The 17950-nt window shown below is 62.9% G+C and overlaps 1 protein-coding gene across 1 annotated transcript in view; it reads left to right on the forward strand.

The window, feature by feature from the left end:
* The window catches only part of Bahcc1 (BAH domain and coiled-coil containing 1), a 29622-nt gene extending 26456 nt beyond the window's left edge, over window positions 1–3166 (forward strand). The window contains 3 exon segments of the mRNA XM_042670014.1: window positions 106–1268; window positions 2321–2557; window positions 2951–3166. Of these exon segments, the coding sequence (XP_042525948.1) occupies window positions 106–1268; window positions 2321–2557; window positions 2951–3157 (1607 nt within the window). The 3' untranslated portion in view covers window positions 3158–3166.
* The last annotated feature ends 14784 nt before the right edge of the window (window positions 3167–17950 follow it).

Genomic DNA, 17950 nt, shown 5'->3' on the forward strand with positions numbered 1-17950 from the left:
AAAGGGGGAGGGGGAGAGCCTGGCGGGGGGGAGGGAGGGACGGAGGGAGGCAGCCGGGTAGGCCCAGCCAGTACCACTGACCCTCCCTGCCTCCCCCCACCCCAGGCAAAGCTGACCTCCTCACCTCAGGTGCCAAGTCCCCCTCAGGGGCCTCAGACCACTTCCTGGGCCACCGGGGCAGCCCGCTGCTGAGCTGGTCGGCCGTGGCACAGACTAAGCGGAGGGCCGTGGCTGCAGCCGCGGGCGGCAAAGGGCCAGGGGTGCTGCAGAACCTCTTCCAGCTCAACGGCAGCACCAAGAAGCTGCGGGCCCGCGAGACACTGTTCCCCGTGCACGGCGTGGCCGCCCCCGTGTTCGGCAACGGCTTCCGAGCGGACTCCTTCAGCAGCCTGGCCAGCTCCTACGCGCCCTTCGTCAGTGCGGCCGGGGCCGGCCTGCCCGCCGGGGCCCACAAGCTGCTCAGGCCCAAGAAGGTGGAGAGGGCCGAGGCGGAGAAGGGCGGGCGGCGGCGGGCGGGCGGCGAGTTCCTGGTCAAGCTGGACCACGAGGGTGTGACCTCCCCCAAAAACAAGAACTGCAAGGCCCTGCTCATGGGTGAGAAGGACTTCGGCCCCAAGCTGGGCCGGCCGCTGCCCAGCCCCAGCTACGCACACCTGGTGGGCAAGGACAAGAAGGGGCGGGCGCCTGTCCACCCCCTGCCCATGGGACTGGCACTGCGCAAGTACGCAGGCCAGGCGGAGTGCCCGCTGGCCTGCGACAGCGACTGCCCCAGCTCCTACTCGGATGAGGATGAAGACGGGCCCGGGCTGGCCGCTGGCGTGCCCTCCCGCTTCCTCACCCGCCTGTCCGTGTCCTCCTCCTCCTCGGGCTCATCCACCACCTCCTCCTCCGGCTCCATGTCCACCTCCAGCCTCTGCTCCTCCGACAACGAGGACTCCTCCTACAGCTCAGACGACGAGGACCCCGCCCTGCTGCTACAGACCTGCCTGTCCCGCCCTGTGCCCACCCTCCTGGCCCCGCCCGAGGCCCTGCGCAAGGGCACCCACGCCCCGCGCTGCTTCCTGTCCCGGGCCGCCGTGGCCGGCGCGGGCGCGGGCGCCGGACCTAGTGGCGGCAAATCCAAGCTCAAGCGCAAGGAGGCCCTGAGTTTCTCCAAAGCCAAAGAGCTTTCTCGGAGGCAGCGGCTGCCCTCCGTGGAAAACCGGCCAAAGATCTCAGCCTTCCTGCCAGCCCGGCAGCTGTGGAAGTGGTCGGGGAACCCCACACAGGTAGGTGGCTGGTCTCGGGCTGGGAGCTACATTCCCACCTAGACACGGGCTCCCTCCCCCTTGGACCTCTTCTTTCATGTTCCATTCACTTTCAAGCACATTATGTGCAAACCCTCAGGGAAGAACAAAATCCCATCTCGAGTTCAGTGAAGCAAAACCCAGGGTCTGGATCTGCCTGTGGGGCCCTCGGCCTTCCCTGCATGGGACGGGGGTGGGGTGGGGGCAGGTGCGTGCTCTGAGTTCCGTGTGGCTGGGTCACCTGCCAGGGCTGCCTGAGCAGCTCTGTGTCGACAATGAGCCAGCCGGCCGAGGCAGGGCCCAACAGACTCCCTGCATGGACACACATCTTCCTTCCCTCCTTCCTTCCTTTTTCTGTGCAGTACTAGGGCCTGAATTCAGGGACTCGGTGCTGTCCCTTTAGCTTTTTTTCTCAAGGCTGGCACCCTGCCACTGCTCCACTTCTGGCTTTTTGTTGGCTAATCAGAGATAAGAGTCTCACAGACTTTCCTGCCCGGGCTGGCTCAAACTGTGATCCTCAGATCTCAGCCTCCTGAGTAGCTGGCGTGAGCCACCGGCGCCTGGCTGGACACATTCAATCAGTGCTGGTTCCCCGGGTGGGCCTGAGGGTGTAGTTTGGGGGGGCTTTTAAGCAGCAGTTTGGGGTAAACACACTACACTGAGCACCTTCACGGGTCTCTGCCCTGGGCACGGTGTGCCTTTAGGGTCTGTGTCCTCTTCCTGTCGCAGACAGTGTGGAAAGCAAATCCAGGCCTGGCTGCCCTTATCTGGGAGCTTTGTCTTGATGGTCTCCTGCCAGGGATTGCACAGCTATTTCCTATCCCTGCTCCTGTGTGTGTGTGTGTGTGTGTGTGTGTGTGTGTGTGTGTGTGTGTGTACACGCAGGCACATGCATGCACATGCATGCATACACACAGGTGCACGCGCCTCACCAGCTGTTGCTTAGGCTCACGTTCCTCGTAACTCCCAGCCGCCGCCTTCCTCGGGCTCTTGAGCCCCTCAGTGCCCCTCCGCCTCTGCTGTCCCCCCCACAGAGGCGGGGCATGAAGGGGAAGGCCCGGAAGCTGTTCTACAAGGCCATCGTCCGTGGCAAGGAGACGCTGCGCGTGGGAGACTGTGCCGTCTTCCTGTCGGCCGGGAGACCCAACCTGCCCTACATCGGCCGCATCGAGAGCATGTGGGAGTCCTGGGGCAGCAACATGGTGGTGAGGGTCAAGTGGTTCTACCACCCCGAGGAGACCAAGCTGGGGAAGCGGCAGAGCGACGGGAGGGTGAGTCCAACCGCTCGCGGCCCGGGGAGGGGACGCCTCCTGACCTCTCCCGCGGGGAGCCGCCTGCACCCCTCCCCCGAGCTGTCTGATCAAGGCTACACTTGGCACCAGGCTGGGCCAGCTCATGCCTGAGGTTCAGGGCAGCCCCTCCCAGTCCGAGGGCCATTCCCCTTCCCACTGCCACCAGCTCCAGACAGACAGTCAGACAGAACCCCGGCCCACCCTGTCCTTCCCGGAGAAGCTGGCGTCATCCACCCTGTGCCCGTGACAGGTCTCTGTGCAGAGCCCCAGCCCCACTGAGAGCCCCGGCCCAGCGCGGGGGGGGGGGGGGCCTTTCCCCAGCCTGGCGGCCTGCGGGCCTGCGTCCCTGACATGCTGCACCCTCCCCCGCAGAACGCGCTGTACCAGTCATGCCACGAGGACGAGAACGACGTGCAGACCATCTCCCACAAGTGCCAGGTCGTGGGGCGGGACCAGTACGAGCAGATGACCCGGAGTCGCAAGTACCAGGACCGGCAGGACCTCTACTACCTGGCAGGCACCTATGACCCCACCACAGGGCGCCTGGTGACCGCAGACGGAGTGCCCATCCTGTGCTGAGTCCCCTCCACCCCGGCCTCCTGCCTGCCCCGGGCCACGCATGGAGCCCGGGCCACGCCACACCTGGGGCTGCTCAGAGCAAATATGCAAACCCACCAAGGCCAGGTCAGGCCTCCATGCTGTTCCCTGGAAAGAGAGAGCACTTAGGCATGGACCCCAGGCCCGCCCTCCACCGCGGAGCGCCCGACAGGACCCCGGAGAGGACACGGCCACGCTGGCTCCCCACAGGTCTCGCAAGATTAGAATCCAAGCCATATTTCCCTAGTACCTCTGACTGCCCCACCAGGGAAAGCAGAAATCAGGTGTGTTGTCTATTTATTTCTCTATGTAAATACTGTATTTCTGCGGGGAAGTTTTATGGAAAGGAAGTGAAAAAGGATTTTCCCCACCCGTGTGTTGCGGGCGTGTGTGTGTGTGTGTGTGTGTGTGTGTGTGTGTGTGTGTGTGTGTGTGTGTGTACGCATGTGTGTGCAATTGTTTGTGTATTTTGTTCTGGAGTTTTCTTTGGAAATGCACTGTTCTCCTCAGCCTGGCTGAGTTCCGATGGGGCATCTGTGAGCAGAGGCTGCCAGGCCGGGAGGCCGCAGCTCAGATCACACCCTCCAGCCTCTTAGGGGCCGACTGTGTTAGGTGGAATTCACACTCAAGTCCCTTTTTAGTGCATCTGGATAAAAGAAGTATTGGGGTTGGGGGACAGTGATGAGGGCCCCCCCCAGGAAAATCACCCACCCAGGACCAGGGGTCCGACCCCCAACCCCTTATGGGGGCGTGGCAGCAGCCACGAGTATCTTACCTCTGTTTAAAACAAAACAAAAATGAACAAAGTATTTCAAAGTATTGATAAGAAAAGGGGATGTTTGTTTCCTGAAGATTCCAATTTATTTCCGTTTCCACGGCGGTCTGTCCCAGGGAGAGAAATCTGGCCTCACTCACTGGGCAGAGGGGATGGCCAGCCCCTAAGGCCCCCGATTTGAATCCCTTCTTCTCCCCCCCCAGCCCCCAGGGCCTCAACCTCCCCAAGACTTTTTGTTGTTGTTGTTTTGGTCGGTCATTGGGCTTGAACTCAGGGCCTGGGTGCTGTCCCTGAGCTTTTATGCTCAAGGCGAACAGCGCTCTACCACTTGAGCCACAGCTCCGCTTCCAGTTTTCTGATGGCTACTTGGAGATAAGTCTCATGGACTTTCCTGCCCAGGCTGGCTTCAAACTGTGATTCCCAGATCTCGGCTTCCTGTCTCAAAGCCCTCAAGCTGGGGCTGCTGGTGCAGGGCCTTCTCTGGATCTGAACTCAGGCCCCCTGGGTGGTGAGAGTTCCCTCCAAGGCTGAGCAGGTGCTGTGCTGTGAGATGCCCCTTGCTCCACCCCAGACCCTCTTCCCGGCACCTCTCCAGCTCTGAGCTGCTCCGAGTTGGATGGCGGTGAGCTTGAGGCTGAGGGCTGGGGCTGGGGAGGAGGAAAGTGACAAGACAGGCAATGCCCACCCTGGGGACAAGCCCCTCCTCCAGCCCCGCCTCTGGCCCTCCCAGTCCTCCCCACACCCCCTTTGGGGCTCCAGGGCCTTTTCTGCAGCCACTTGGCAGGGCAGGTACCCACTTGGCCCTGGTTCCAGAAGAGCCTGGCGCCCTTCACTCGACCCCTGACAGCAGCAGACCAGGCCTGTGTCTGGAAGGCCGTGGCCCTTGGGCACCGGGGACCACGTTCCCCACACACCGCACCCACCCTGGCTCCGGGGGAGCTGTAGGCAAGCCCCGGGAAGCAGGAAGTGTCCACGGGCACCCTACCCCCAGTGGGCCCCCCGGGAGCCCATTCCCTCCCCTGCTGACCAGTCATCCAGGGGCCACTCCTCGTGGCCCCACGGGACATTCAAGACAGACAGAGGGTCCTGAGCCCCGCTGCCCCTCTCCCCGCCCCACATCTACCCTGTGTCTCGGCATGAGTGCAATACTGCGTTCCCAGTGGTCACCCGGAGGCCTGCCGAGGTCCTGCTCAGAGCTTGGGCATCAGGAAGTTGTCAAGTGAAGAATTTAACCTGTTCTAAACCCAAGTAGTGGGAAGCAAGGACGGACAGATGGACCCTCATTCTTGGCCACCTCGTGGATGTTTCTTTCCCTTCTGTTGGCTGTCCCCTGTGTCCCTTTTTCCCTGTGTGTCGGTGTGTGGTGTGACCCTCCCTTACCTGTGGCTAACCGTGGCAAAGCACGCATCTTGTACATGTGTAAACTAAGAGGATGGTTGGAATTTTTTTCAATGTAAACACTAAAAACAAAACAAACAAAAAAACACAAAGGTTTTATGAACAGCAAACTCTATGTAAAGGCATTTTAGTATTAAATTTTTTATTGATAACTTGCTTAAGAATAAATATATGAACTATTGTACAGGTTTTCAGAGTCGGGATTGTGACTGCCTGATTCCTGTGCACATGGTTAACTGAGGGCCAAGGGCCCAGGGGCAGGTTGGCGCGCAGCCTGGCCTCCTCCCGCACGCCAGGGTGGGCTTGAGTGGAGCCCTGGGCCCGAGGGTCCATCCTGGGACTACAGCACCTCTAAGGGGCCTTCGACTTGGCCCTGGAAGCTCGGACCTGCCAAGCCTGTGACCAGTCACTCACCTGTCCATCCACGCGGCCACGCTGAGGGCCCCCAGAGGAGGGGTAAAGTGGGACCCTGGGCAGCACAGTGGACACCAGGGAGTGGGTGCTGGAGGGGAAATGGGGAGGGGGAGGGGAGAAGGCAGGAAGGGGAGACGGGAGGGGGGAGTAGGAGTTGGCTCCTTGAACAGTGTTGGGCAGGGGTGGGAAGGAAACTGGATTGTCCGTCAGGGTTTCGTGCCCTGTGAGCTGGGCCGGCCAGGCGGCCATGTCCAGAATGGGGCGGGCCTGAGACTGCCAGCGGAGGGATGGGTCAGTCCTGGCTTTCTGACCTCCCAGAAGCCCAGGAAGGGAGAGCACGCCCCTGGGGCACCGTCACTTCCCCTCGCGTGGTCAGCCATGCTTGGTCCTGACAAGAGGGGGCTTGGTAGAGCCCGGACTGGGCTTCAGCACTCAGGGTGGGACGGTCCATTCGTTGGTGTTCCTGTGGGCATCCAGGAAAAGGTGTTACCTGGGCTGGGCAGGAGGAGCCCAGGGAAGGGCCGGCAGAGGGTAGACACAGAACCGGGAGGAGGTGGGAGAAGGGGGGAAGCCTGGGGCCAGCAGAGGGGCACAAACGGCAGGATGCGGCCTGCAGTACCTGCCCTGAGCCCTGTGGCAGAGGGCTCCCTCTGCGGCCCGGGGGGGGGGGGGGGGGCAGCACCCAGAGGAAGGCCTTGAGCGATGGGGCTGGTGGGTAACTGGTGGAGGGAGGGGGACCCCAGGGCACAGGTAAGCTCCATCTCCCGGTCTAGCTCTCACGACTGCAGGGTTAGGACACAGCTTGGTCCCTCTGCAGGCCCCACACTGGGATCCCACGTCCCAGTGATGTCCCCACACACACCCCACCTCTCCCCCACACACACACTCCCAGACTGGGCCTGGCCAAGGGCAGGCATGGAGGGAAGGTCGCAGGCTGCGGATCCCCGAGGGTTAAACATGCAAGACCACTCTGTGATCAAGACAAACGAGCCATTATGTGACACGCCGAAGCAAGATAAATGATGGCACTGCGTGATGAGATCAATAAAAGTGATGTTTTATCAGGTAGAAATGACAGCCCCGCTGATCGCAATTCGTTTTTAATACCACAAACCAATCGGAGACGGGGGGCATTCATTGCTGGCCCCCGGCCCGAATGGGGCTGCCAGGGGCCGCCCAGCAGTGAGACTCCAAGCAGGCTTGGCATGGGGAGAGGGCTGACCCTCCCAGAGGCCGCGAGGTGTTGGGGTCCATGGGACTGGACCCCCAGCGGCCTCCTGAGTCTGCATGACTGCAGGGCAGGAAGAGTCGGGAGCCGCTCCGTGGGCCAGGAGAGCCGGCTGAAGCAGCAGGGGGGAGGGCACCGGCGCTCCGTGATGGCACGGATGGGGGCACCTGCCGCCAACCCCCCAGAAGCTCCTCCTCCATCCTCTGCTCCTGCGTCACCCGACCGTCAGCCCCCCCCCCTCCCCGGAGCCGGCCCTGCGCCTCCTGGGCCTTCCCCCACACCCCCACCCTCCTACCGCTCCCGGCTGGCTGCAGGGATGTGCAACACGGCCCCTGGGTGAGGAAGGCCCAGCCGATGGCCCCGGTCCCCTCGCCCACAGCAGTACAGCTGGCAAGGAGACGGGAGCCCCCAGTCCCAGAAGCGAGGGCAGAGAGGGTGGAAGGGCCACTTCCCTCTGGAGCCAGCCCCTGGAGACGCTGCCTGACTCCTCCTGACCTCTTAGGCCTGTTTTTCACATGAAAGATTACGTATGTTACACACACACACACACACACCCCTGCATGTCACCGGTGAGCTCAGTACATGCACACACATGCACCCCTGTGTGTCACCGGTGAGCTCAGTACACACACATGCACACACACACGCGCACACACGTACCCTATGTCCAAGGCTGTGCCCCCAGGCCCCGCCCCCCAAGCCCCGCTCAACCTCAGCGCTGAGGCTGAGACTCCCGGCCCGGGCCGTGTCCTGGCTGGGCCGAGCCCTGGCTGAGCAGGGCTGAGGACCTCGCACCCCTGTGCAACCCCTTAGGAACCAGGGGCGCATGCAGTGGGCTGTGGCCCCGGACGAGGCTCCCCTGAAGCGGTGCCTGCTCCCAATGCACCGGGGAGGGGGCCAGGATCTAGAGGATCTACCCCTCCCTCTGCTCCCTGGGGCCGTGGAGGACCATGGGGAGGGGCGGGGCCATGGGAGGGGAGGAGCGTGGGGAGGGGCGGGGCCATGGGAGAGCGAGGCTGTGGGAGGGGCGGGGCCGTGGGAAAGGAAGGGGCATGAGGAGGGGAGGGGCCGTGGGAGGAGGGGCGTGGGGAGAAGAGGGGAGGGGCCGTGGGGTGGAGGCCCAGAGGAGGGGGTCGAGGGAGGGAGCTTTGGTGCAGAGGCCTCAGGGTAGAGCCCTCCTCCTCCTCCTCTTCCTCCTCCTCCCCCTCCTCCTTCTCCTCTTCCCCCTCCTCCCCTCCTGCTCTTCCTCCCCCTCCCCCTGCTCCCCCCCTCCTCTCCCATCCAGCCCACCACCTGGCGTCCCCGTGGGCCTCCCCCTGGGCTGTAGCCCTGGTGGACTCTCCGGCCGCACCTCCCTTCCGCAGCCCAGCCTGGTGGCGGTGGCCGGGCCTCTCCCCGAGGTCTCCCATGGGTGGGGAGCTGCATAGTCCCTGGGGAAGGTGCCGCTCAGACCCCTGCAGGCTCCAGGCCCTCCAGAGAGGGGGAGATCAGGTCTGAGGCCTGAGCTCTGTGGCCCTGGGGCCAGGAGAGGCGGGAGAGGCGCTCACCGGGCCTGCACCCAGCTGGCTGGCACGCCCAGGTTTCCACCCTCCCCTGACCCCAACTCTCACATCCTCTGCTTCCTGGGTGGCTCCACCCAGAGCAGGATGCAGGGCTCAGGCCCAGGCCCAGGCCCACGGGCCCTAGGCGCCTGGACCAGGAGTTAGGAAGGAGCCAGCTGGTGGCTCGCAAGGTAATCCTAGCTACCCAGGAAGTTCAGATCTGAGGATTGAGGTTCAAAGCCCGCCAAAGTAGGAAAAGCCTTCAGCCTCTTATCTCTAATTAACCACCAAAAAGCCAGAAGTGGAGTTGTGGCTCAAGTGGTAGAGCACCAGCTTTCAGTGAAAAAGCTGAGTCAGGCCCCAAGTTCAAGCCCTAATACCAACAAAAATAAGGAAGGAAAGGAGAAAGAGAGGGAGGGAGGGAGGAAGGAAAGAAGGAAGGAAGGGAGGGAGGGAGGGAGGGAGGAAGGGAGGAAGGAAGGAAAACAGGGAAGAAGGGAGGGAGGGAGGGAGGGAGGGAAGGAAGGGAAGGAACCAATATAGCACCCAGGCCAGCACCTACTACTCCCAGCAGACCTTTCCAGTCCTGCCTCCCTCCATGGGACACACACACACACACTCAGACACAGACCACACACACACATACACACACTCAGACACAGACCACACACACACACACACACACACACACACACACGGGACTGGCAAGGAAGCAGCGAAGGTCTCCAGCCTAGGTCAAATGCCACAGAACTGCCTTCTCTGCAGCAGAGGCCAGAGACCTCCCTGTAGTTCAGAGCAGGGCTCCAGGCATAGCACAGACTTTCAGCTTCCACTGTAAGCACACAACCTGCTTCCTCTCAGCCGTCTGTCCCTCTGCCCTCTCCAGGCTGGTCCAGCACCTCCCACAGCTGTAGAATGGTCTGGAAGCCGCCTCACAATTTGGTTTGCTGAGAAGGGAACGTTAAAACCACCCATTTTACAAGTTCATGGTTGTGCCCCCTCGTCAGGAAATCTGTTTTTACTTAAAAGACACAAGCTCCGGGCAGCCCCCAGGGCCGGTGAGGAGATTCTGAACACACAGGCAATCACAATTTTCCCTCCCAGCCCCTCCAGCCACACCCTGGGTGAGGCACGCAGGCCAAGGGTCTCCTCTGGGAAGGGGCTCCTCCTGGGAAGGGGCAATGCAGTGTTGGAAGTCGTGTAGAAGGAACTCTGGCAGGAAAGAGGCTGTGTCCACAGACAAGTGTGGGTCAGTTCATCAGTGCCCCGCATCCTGGGCTCGGGACCGCCACGTTCTCTGTGGGACAGACAGGCGAGATGGGGTGTCAGCAAGGAGAGCCACACAGAGCTCCAGAGCCAGGGTCCTAGGGAGCCAGGGTCCACCGCCCACCCCTCAGCCCCCAGAGATGTCTCCGCAGCCACGTGGCTCTGTGGACCTCCAAAGCTGCTCTCTGGTCACAGGACAGGGGACAGGCCAATCCCAGCTGTTCCATTCCCTCAGCCATGGTGATTGGCTTTGGACTGTGATCTCCCCTGAGCCAATCAGTATCTGCTCCTGGGACAGCAGGATAAAGGAGCTTCTTGCAGGTGAGACTGGTGTGTGTGTGTGTGTGTGTGTGTGTGTGTGTGTGCGCGTGTGTGTGCGTGTGCGTGCATGTGTGTGTGTGTGTGTGTGTGTGTGTCCGGCTTTAGTCTCACAGACTTCTTCCCCAGGCTGGCTTTGAACCGAGATCCTCAGATCTCAGCCTCCTGAGTAGCTGGGATGACAGGTGTGAGCCTCTGGCCCCCAGCCCAAGAGACTCTTATCTCCAATGAACTATTAGAAAACCGGAAGTGGAGCTGTGGCGCAAGTGCTACAGTTGCTAGACTTGCTCAGGGACAGCACCCAAACCCTAAGTTCAAACCTCAGGACAGGCACACAAGAAAAAGACAACTTCCTGGAGACAGCCGCCCAAGGCTAGCCCATTTCCCCGAGGCGAAGCCTCCTCAGGGCTGAGAAATGGGCCCATTGATCTGAATTTTCTCTTTTGTTTTTTTTTTTTGGTTGGTCTCGGGGCCTGAACTCAGGGCCTGGGCAGCGCTCTACCACTTGAGCCACTTCCAGCTTTTTCTGCTTCTGTGGTGCTGAGGAATCAAACCCAGGGTCTCATGCAAGCAAGGCAAGCACTCTACCACTGAGCCACCTTCCCAACCCTCCTGCCTTCTTTCCTACCTCTTCCTTCCTGCCTTCCTTCCCTCCCCCCCCCCCATCCCAGTCCCAGTCCTGGGGCTGGAGCTCAGGGCCTGGGTGCTATCCCTGAGCCTCTTTGTGCTCAAGGCTAGCATTCTACCCCTTGAGCCAAAGCTCTACTTCCAGCTTTCCCTGAGTGGTTTATTGGAGATAAGAGTCTCATGGACTTTTCTGCCTGGGCTGGCTTTGATTGCCATCCTCAGGTCTCAGCCTCCTGATAGCTAGGATGACAGGCGTGAGCCACCGGCACCTGACTTTGTTCTGGTTGTTCCTGAGATGGGCTCTTACTGTGTTGACCGGGCTGGCCTTAAGCTCCTGGGCAACAAGTCCTTTGCCCTCAGCCTCCCAAGTAGCTGGGGAAAAGCTGCCTGCTACCCTGGCTCGGGGCCGGCCTTCCTGCTCACTGTGGGAGTGTCTGGTTTGGTTTCTCACTTAGAGCAGCCACTCAGGCTCTAGGCCCTTCTCTGGCACGGGGGAGGCAGGGGAGAGAGCAAGGGGTCCCCCTTCTCTCCACTCTCTTGGCGGACTCTGCCAGGGCATACACATCCTCCACAGCCCGCCTCCCTCTCTGGTCCCGGCCTTTCTTGCTGGCTATGCCAGGAGGAATGTGAACAGGCTGTGGCCATACCTGCATTTACTGCCCTGGGCCCCTCAGGGACCCTGGGAGAGAGAGCCAGGCCTGGGAAGGCTGCTTGGTGGGAGAGCACTTGCCTAGCATACACGAAGCCCCGAGTTTGACTCCTCAGCACCACATAAACACCAAAAGCTGGAAGTGTGCTGTGGCTCAAGTGGCAGAGTGCTAGCCTTGAGTAAAAGAAGCTTGGGGACAGTACCCAGGCCCTGAGTTCAAGTCTCAGGACTGGCAAAAAAAAAAAGGTGGGGGGAGCCATAGGGTCTCATGGTCCAGAGCACCCATGGGTGGTGGGGCCAGAGCCTCTTAGCAACGGCTATCTTTGGCTCATTCCTCAGCTGTGGACTGCAGCTTCTTGTGTGGAAATGTGATGAAAAGGAGCTGGGTGGACGCTCACAGGTGGGCGTGTGGCTGAGCGCTGGTCACAGCACCGTGGATCAGAGCCCCGACGGGCAGCCCTTGCCCTCAACACCAACTCTGTTTCCAGGTACAGGAGGGGCCCCATCACCCATCCTCCCTCTAGCCATCCCCTCTGATCTGTGGTCTTCAGGAAGAGAACCCAGCCTGGTACCCGGTTCCCTTGCAGCTACGTGTAGCCATGGGGTCAAGTTCTGGCCAACAGTGCAGACAGCGATGCCACGAGCAATGAGAAGCGTCCTTAGTCTGTGGCCTTTCTCACCTTCCACTAGATGGATTGTGCACGAAATAGCTGGTGTGTGAGTAACACCTGAGATCATGAGAAGGAGCCACATTTGGGGAGAGCCGCGCTACAAGACAGGAGGAGTCTGGCTCCTGGGGATAACGGCCGTCAGGTTTCTGTGAGGCCCTGTCTGGTCCTGCCATGGCTCAGGCCTCCCTCGGCCCCAGGGCTCACCCTCCGCGTGTCCTGCCTGTCTGCTCCCCGCTTTTCCACACCACAGCCTCTCCCTCTCAGGCCCTCCACCCCACTGCACCCCGTTAGGAGCCCCCAGGGCACAGCCGGTGCTGAAGCTGTGGCTACCTCCCGGCTGCATGGCGCTGTCAGCCCAGCTTGATGTGGCTCTCTTAGAACACAATACCCACCGCGGCCTATAATTCTGTATTTATTGTGGGTTGATTTGATTACCGGCTCCCCAGAGCCTGCATTCACATAAGGAAAAGGCCCCGGCCTGGGCGTCTACCACGGCATCCCCTGCCCCCAGCGGGAGGGCCAGGCACACGCAGGACCAGGGCAGCCGCCACAGCCCTCCCGGCCCTTCCTCAGCCCCCACAGCCCTGCTAAGACCTCTCAGCCCTTCCTCAGTGCCCAGGGCCCCCACTCCTCTCTCCTCCCCCACCCCTGCCCTTGCCCCACAGCCTCCAGGGACTCATGGCTCTGTCTCATCCTCTGAACGCTGCAGCTGGGATTCCCAAGCAACCACTGCACGTTGGGGAGGACGGGGGGAGGGAGGAGGGCGCCAAGTGGGGCTGGGGACCCCAGGTAAAGCCCTTGTACACCGGGGCTCTGGGAAGATCAAGGAGGAAGATGTCTAGCCCTCCCCCAGGTTCCCACAGGAGGGGCCGAGGCGCCGGCGTGGCTGGTGGGCTTGGGGGTCGCGCGGTCATGGGAGGCACCGCCCGACACTGACGCGGGGCTCACTAGAGGCAGCCAGCGTGCGCAGCAGGTGCACACCGCACCTCCACGTCAGTCCATCTCCTACACCTGTGGGACAGAGCAAACACCTATTCCCCGTGCTCTGCCCGTGCACGGAATGCAGCCTGGCACAGAACCACCCAGATCATGATCTGCAAACTGGAATACACTGGTGAGCGGAGGCCGCCTTCGGGAGGCCGGTCTGCACGGCTGCGGGGACTCAAAGGTGGAGGCCGTGCCGTGCCTGGGGTGGGGGCCGCTCCCTGGCAGGTGTCAAATCCATCCTTGTGCAGGGCTAGAAGTGGTGCACTTACTGCAAGAGTTGGGGGGGAAGGGGAGAGGACTAGGGCTTGAACTCAGGGTTTGGAACAGTCTCTAAGCTTTTTTTGCTCCAAGCTGTCAATTTACCACTTGAGCCACAACTCTACTTCAGCTTTTTGGTGGTTAACTGGAATTCATGGATCTTCCTGCCGGGCTGGCTTCAAACTTCAGTCTTCAGATCTCAGCCTCCTGAGTAGCTAGGATTACAGTCATGAGCCACCAGCACCTAACTACACTTAGCTCAAAAAAAAAAATTTTTTTTTGGCCATTCCTGGGTCTTGAACTCAGGGCCTGGGCACTGTCCCGGAGCTTCTTTTGCTCAAGGCTAGCATTCTAACACTTGAGCCACAGTCCCATTTCTGGCATCTTCTGTGTATGTGGTGCTGAGGACTTGAACCCAAGGCTTTGTGCATGCGAGGCGAGCGCTCTACCACTGAGCACCTTCCCAAATCTCAAATTCTTGGGATTTTTAACAAAATGAAGCAGGGTAAGAGGTGTAGCTCTGCGGCCCAGCACCCACCCAGCATGCCCCGGCCGAGGTCCCATCGCCAGTACTGAAATCAGAAGAAAAAAAAACAAAAAACAGGACTGGGAAGGTGGCTCCGTGGTAGAGCGCTTGTCTTGCATGCATGAGGCTCTGGGTTCCATTTCTCAGCACCACATAATCAGAAAAATCCAGAAGTGGCACTGTGGCTCAAGTGGTAGAGCACTCGCCTTGAAGAGCTGAGGGACAGTGCCCAGGCCGAGTTCAAGCCAGAAGAAGAAAGAAGAACAAGAAAGAAAATGAAGAGGAGGAGGAGGAGGCGGAGGAGAACAACGGGGGTCTGCAGGAGTCTTGTCGTAATCCCAGGCCAGCCCTTGTTCCCGCTCTGCCCGCTTCCTCTTGGCCTCCACCTTCAGGCTGGGCTCTTGCTGAGCTGAGTCCTCTTGTCCCATGTGGACCCTTGCCTCTCTGACCCGGCCAGGGAACCCTCACTGCCACGCCAAGCCTGCTATGACCACATGGGGCACTGGCCTGTCTGGGGCTTCTAGGCCAGGGGTGACCCTCGGCCTCCGCCACCTCCTTTCTGACTGCTCCTTGCCCGGGGAGGGGAGGGGCTTCCACCTGAGCCCCAGATCTGGAACCAGCACTTCTGATTTAAGGCCATCAGGACCCTAACCTTGAACAGGTGGAACTGGGATGACACAGAGGTCATCTTGGCTGCAAGTGGTTGGAGGCCCCGGGCACCGCAAGACGGTGGCTGGTGGGTTTGCCATGTCTGCCTCCTGTGATAGAACAGTCCATCCCGTCAAAACCTCCCGCTGTCCCCGCAGGCAGCCACATTGCGCCAGCCCACCAACACCTCCCTGGCACGGCAAACACGCGCACGAACAGCTCACGTGTATGTATTGAGCCTATAATTACCAAGTGCAAGACATGGTGCCACACACACCACACAGGTCCCTTCCAGCCTGGCCAGTAACCCCATTATCATCACCAAGATGGGGGTGCCAGGGTCCCGATTCCCATGTGGCCGAGGCAGCGCCGCACACAGCCACAGTCCACCAGGTGCCACATCTTCCTAACACCCGATGTCCCCTCCTTGCCCCTGGCTTTTCTCCATCCCAGACTGGTGCCCTCTCCCTCCTTGGCCCCTCCCTGGGCCTCTGGGCCCTAGGGCCTCACCTCCGACTTGGACACGGAGCCACAACCATCTACAAAGCTGAACCTGTCCCTTGCTCCAGAGGCTCGGGTGGAACGGGCGCCCAGCACAGGAGGCCTCAACAAACAACAGGCTGTGCCCGGGAATCCTCATCTCAGCCCAGTCCGGATTCAGAGGTCATCCGTCCCGTGTGTGCCGGGGAAAGGCAGCGGGGAGCAGGCCTGTGACCGAGGGAGGTGGACCCGCGGAGGACACCCCAGGGGGAGGAGGAGCCCCTCCGGCCTGGGCCGTGGATCGGGAGTCTTCCCATGGGGACCCCTCCCCCAGGCCCGGTCCCCGGGTTCTGGGAGACTCCATGCCCTCCTCTGGAGGTCACCTCTGTACAAGGTGCACAGAGCCAACCAGCGGCCCGGGGGCCGCCCGGGGGCGCAGGCCGGTCGGCGGGGCTCAAGATGCCGCCCGAGGAGCCGCCGTGGGCGGCGAGAGCGGCTGGCGGCCGGGCCCGGCTCTCCGGGCCCCGCGCCCGCGGCTCCGCGGCCTGGGCACCGCGCGGCCGGCCTTCGACGCGCGTCCCCCCGGCCCAGCTCTCCCCAAACGCCCCGGTCCGGGGCGCCCTCGAAGCGCCAGCCGAGTCAGCGGCCCGTGTCACAGGCATTCTCGTGTGTTCCTCTCGGAGGAGTTCGAGGAAGCCGCACGGAAGCGGGGGCCGGCCCGCGGCCTCCTCCCTCCCGCCACCGGCTGCGGCCCGCTGCGCTTCCGTGCGGGGCCTCGGCGCCGCCCCACGGCGGGGACCGCACGGAGACCCGGGGCCGGGGCCGCTGGGGATGACGGGGGTACCCGGGAGGGGACGGCGGGGGCGGCGGGCGGGGGACACCCGGGGCGGCGCGGGTCGCCGCCGGGGCCCCGAGCGCACCGCCGCGGCCGAGCCCCGCGCCCCGCCCGGCCCGGCAGCCGCGCGCCGCCCACGTGGGGCCGCCTGGGCTCCGGGCCACGGCTCGCGATTGGCCGCCAGTCAGCCAATCACAGAGCTCAGGCCGCCGCGGCCGCTCTGATTGGCCAGCGCGGGGCCGGCGAGGCGGGGGCGGGGCGCCCTTTTGTTCTTTGAGCCCGCGCCGCGCGCCCACCCCGGCCGCGGGGCTCCGCGCCCTCCCCGGACCCAAGCCCTTCCCCGACCCCGCGCCCACCCCGGCCGCGGGGCTCCGCGCCCTCCCCGGACCCAAGCCCTTCCCCGACCCCGCGCCCACCCCGGCCGCGGGGCTCCGCGCCCTCCCCGGACCCAAGCCCTTCCCCGACCCCGCGCCCACCCCGGCCGCGGAGCTCCGCGCCCTCCCCGGACCCCGGACCCACGCCCTTCCCCGACCCCGCGCCCACCCCGGCCGCGGAGCTCCGCGCCCTCCCCGGACCCAAGCCCTTCCCCGACCCCGCGCCCACCCCGGCCGCGGGGCTCCGCGCCCTCCCCGGGCCCCCGCGCCCCTCCCCGGACCCCGCGCCCACCCCGGCCGCGGGGCTCTGCGCCCTCCCCGGACCCCCGCGCCCCTCCCCGGACCCCCGCGCCCCTCCCCGGACCCAAGCCCTTCCCCGACCCCGCGCCCACCCCGGCCGCGGGGCTCCGCGCCCTCCCCTGACCTCCCGCCCCTCCCGGACCCAGCGCCCCTCCCGGACCCTGGCTTGTTGGCACAGGTGAGCTGAGACTCACCGCCGGCGACGCGGCCCGCCTGGCCTTCCCGGCATGGCCCTGGGCGAGCCCTCTCCCCCCCCACCTCCCCGCGGAGGACAGCCCAGCAAGCCGGCCTGGGCGCCTTTGAGCCCCGACGTTCAGTGACACAAGGGCTCCAGTCTCTTCTGAGAGCCAGCGCGTGGGAGACGCCCAGGCGCGGACACAAGTGTCCAGGCTCTGTCCCTGGGCCAGTTTCAGCTCCCAGGTGGGACACAGTCTCCGCCTGGACAGCCGCGAACTCTCCCTAAATCACACCCCAGTCCGTGGCAGTGGCCTCCCTGGGGTGGAAAGAGGGCTCGGGCCTGGTGGGGGGTCAGGGAGTCAGGGCTGGGTCTTCTGACCTCCAGACCCAACACCTTCCCTCGGAAACTGCCTAGGAGCATTTCCAGAAAGGCTGGCCAGCCCGGTGCTGCAGGCTATGGACGTGCGGCCAGTGTCCAGTTGGGCCACAGGAGGAGGCAGGCCCGGTCATCCTCAGCCCTCCACCCAACGCTCACTAAGCTGAAAGAGCCCCAAAACCCAAGGAGGGGGAGAGAGAGCCCCGATGGTGGACCAGCACCGTGGGGGGTGGGCACCACCCGGGTTGGCTATCTCGAAGTGGCCCTCCCAGACCTGACAGCCGATGCAAGAACCCACTTCCCCAAACCCACTGGCATTTTGTGGGTGGGGCACCCCCTCAGCCACGGGTAGAACCTCAGTTCTGGTGCACTGAGCCACCGCCTCTAGTTCCAGATAGCGGCATGAAGACCCGGGCCAGCCCCTCAGCCCGGCACCGTAAGCCTGGAAGGACTCATGCCCAGGGTCTAGCAGCTTTCCTGAGGATGGAGCACTGGGTGGCTGACATCTGCCGAGTGTTCTCACTATTGGATACACTGAATCAATTAAACAGGCCCGTCCACATCTGGGAGCAGGGCAGACAGGAGGGAAGAGGGGAGCAGAGCCAGGGCAGCCGGGGCCTGGCCTCCAAGGGATGCCTGTGCCCCAGGATGCCTGTACCACTCCCCTGCCCTGGGGGGGTAAGAGGCACTGCTGGCAGGAGGGAGGCAGTTACTGGAGGTGGCTGCTGGGGGGGGGGGGGGGCTCGTACCCAAGGGGCAGGCAGCGCTAGGCTTCTCAGCCAGCCCTCAGCACTTGGAGCCGGCAGAGCTCTCAAGATACTCCAGCTTCCCTCCGGAGGCATCTTGTGGCTGTCACCCGGAGGCCTCCGGAAGCTGGGCGTCTCCGCCCAGAGGAGGTGGCTGCCAGGGAGTCCAGAGGAGGGCAGC

The sequence above is a fragment of the Dipodomys spectabilis genome, unplaced genomic scaffold (genome assembly GCF_019054845.1).
Source record: "Dipodomys spectabilis isolate Male_0828 unplaced genomic scaffold, ASM1905484v1 ptg000512l, whole genome shotgun sequence".
In the NCBI taxonomy this organism is placed as follows: Eukaryota; Metazoa; Chordata; class Mammalia; order Rodentia; family Heteromyidae; genus Dipodomys; species Dipodomys spectabilis.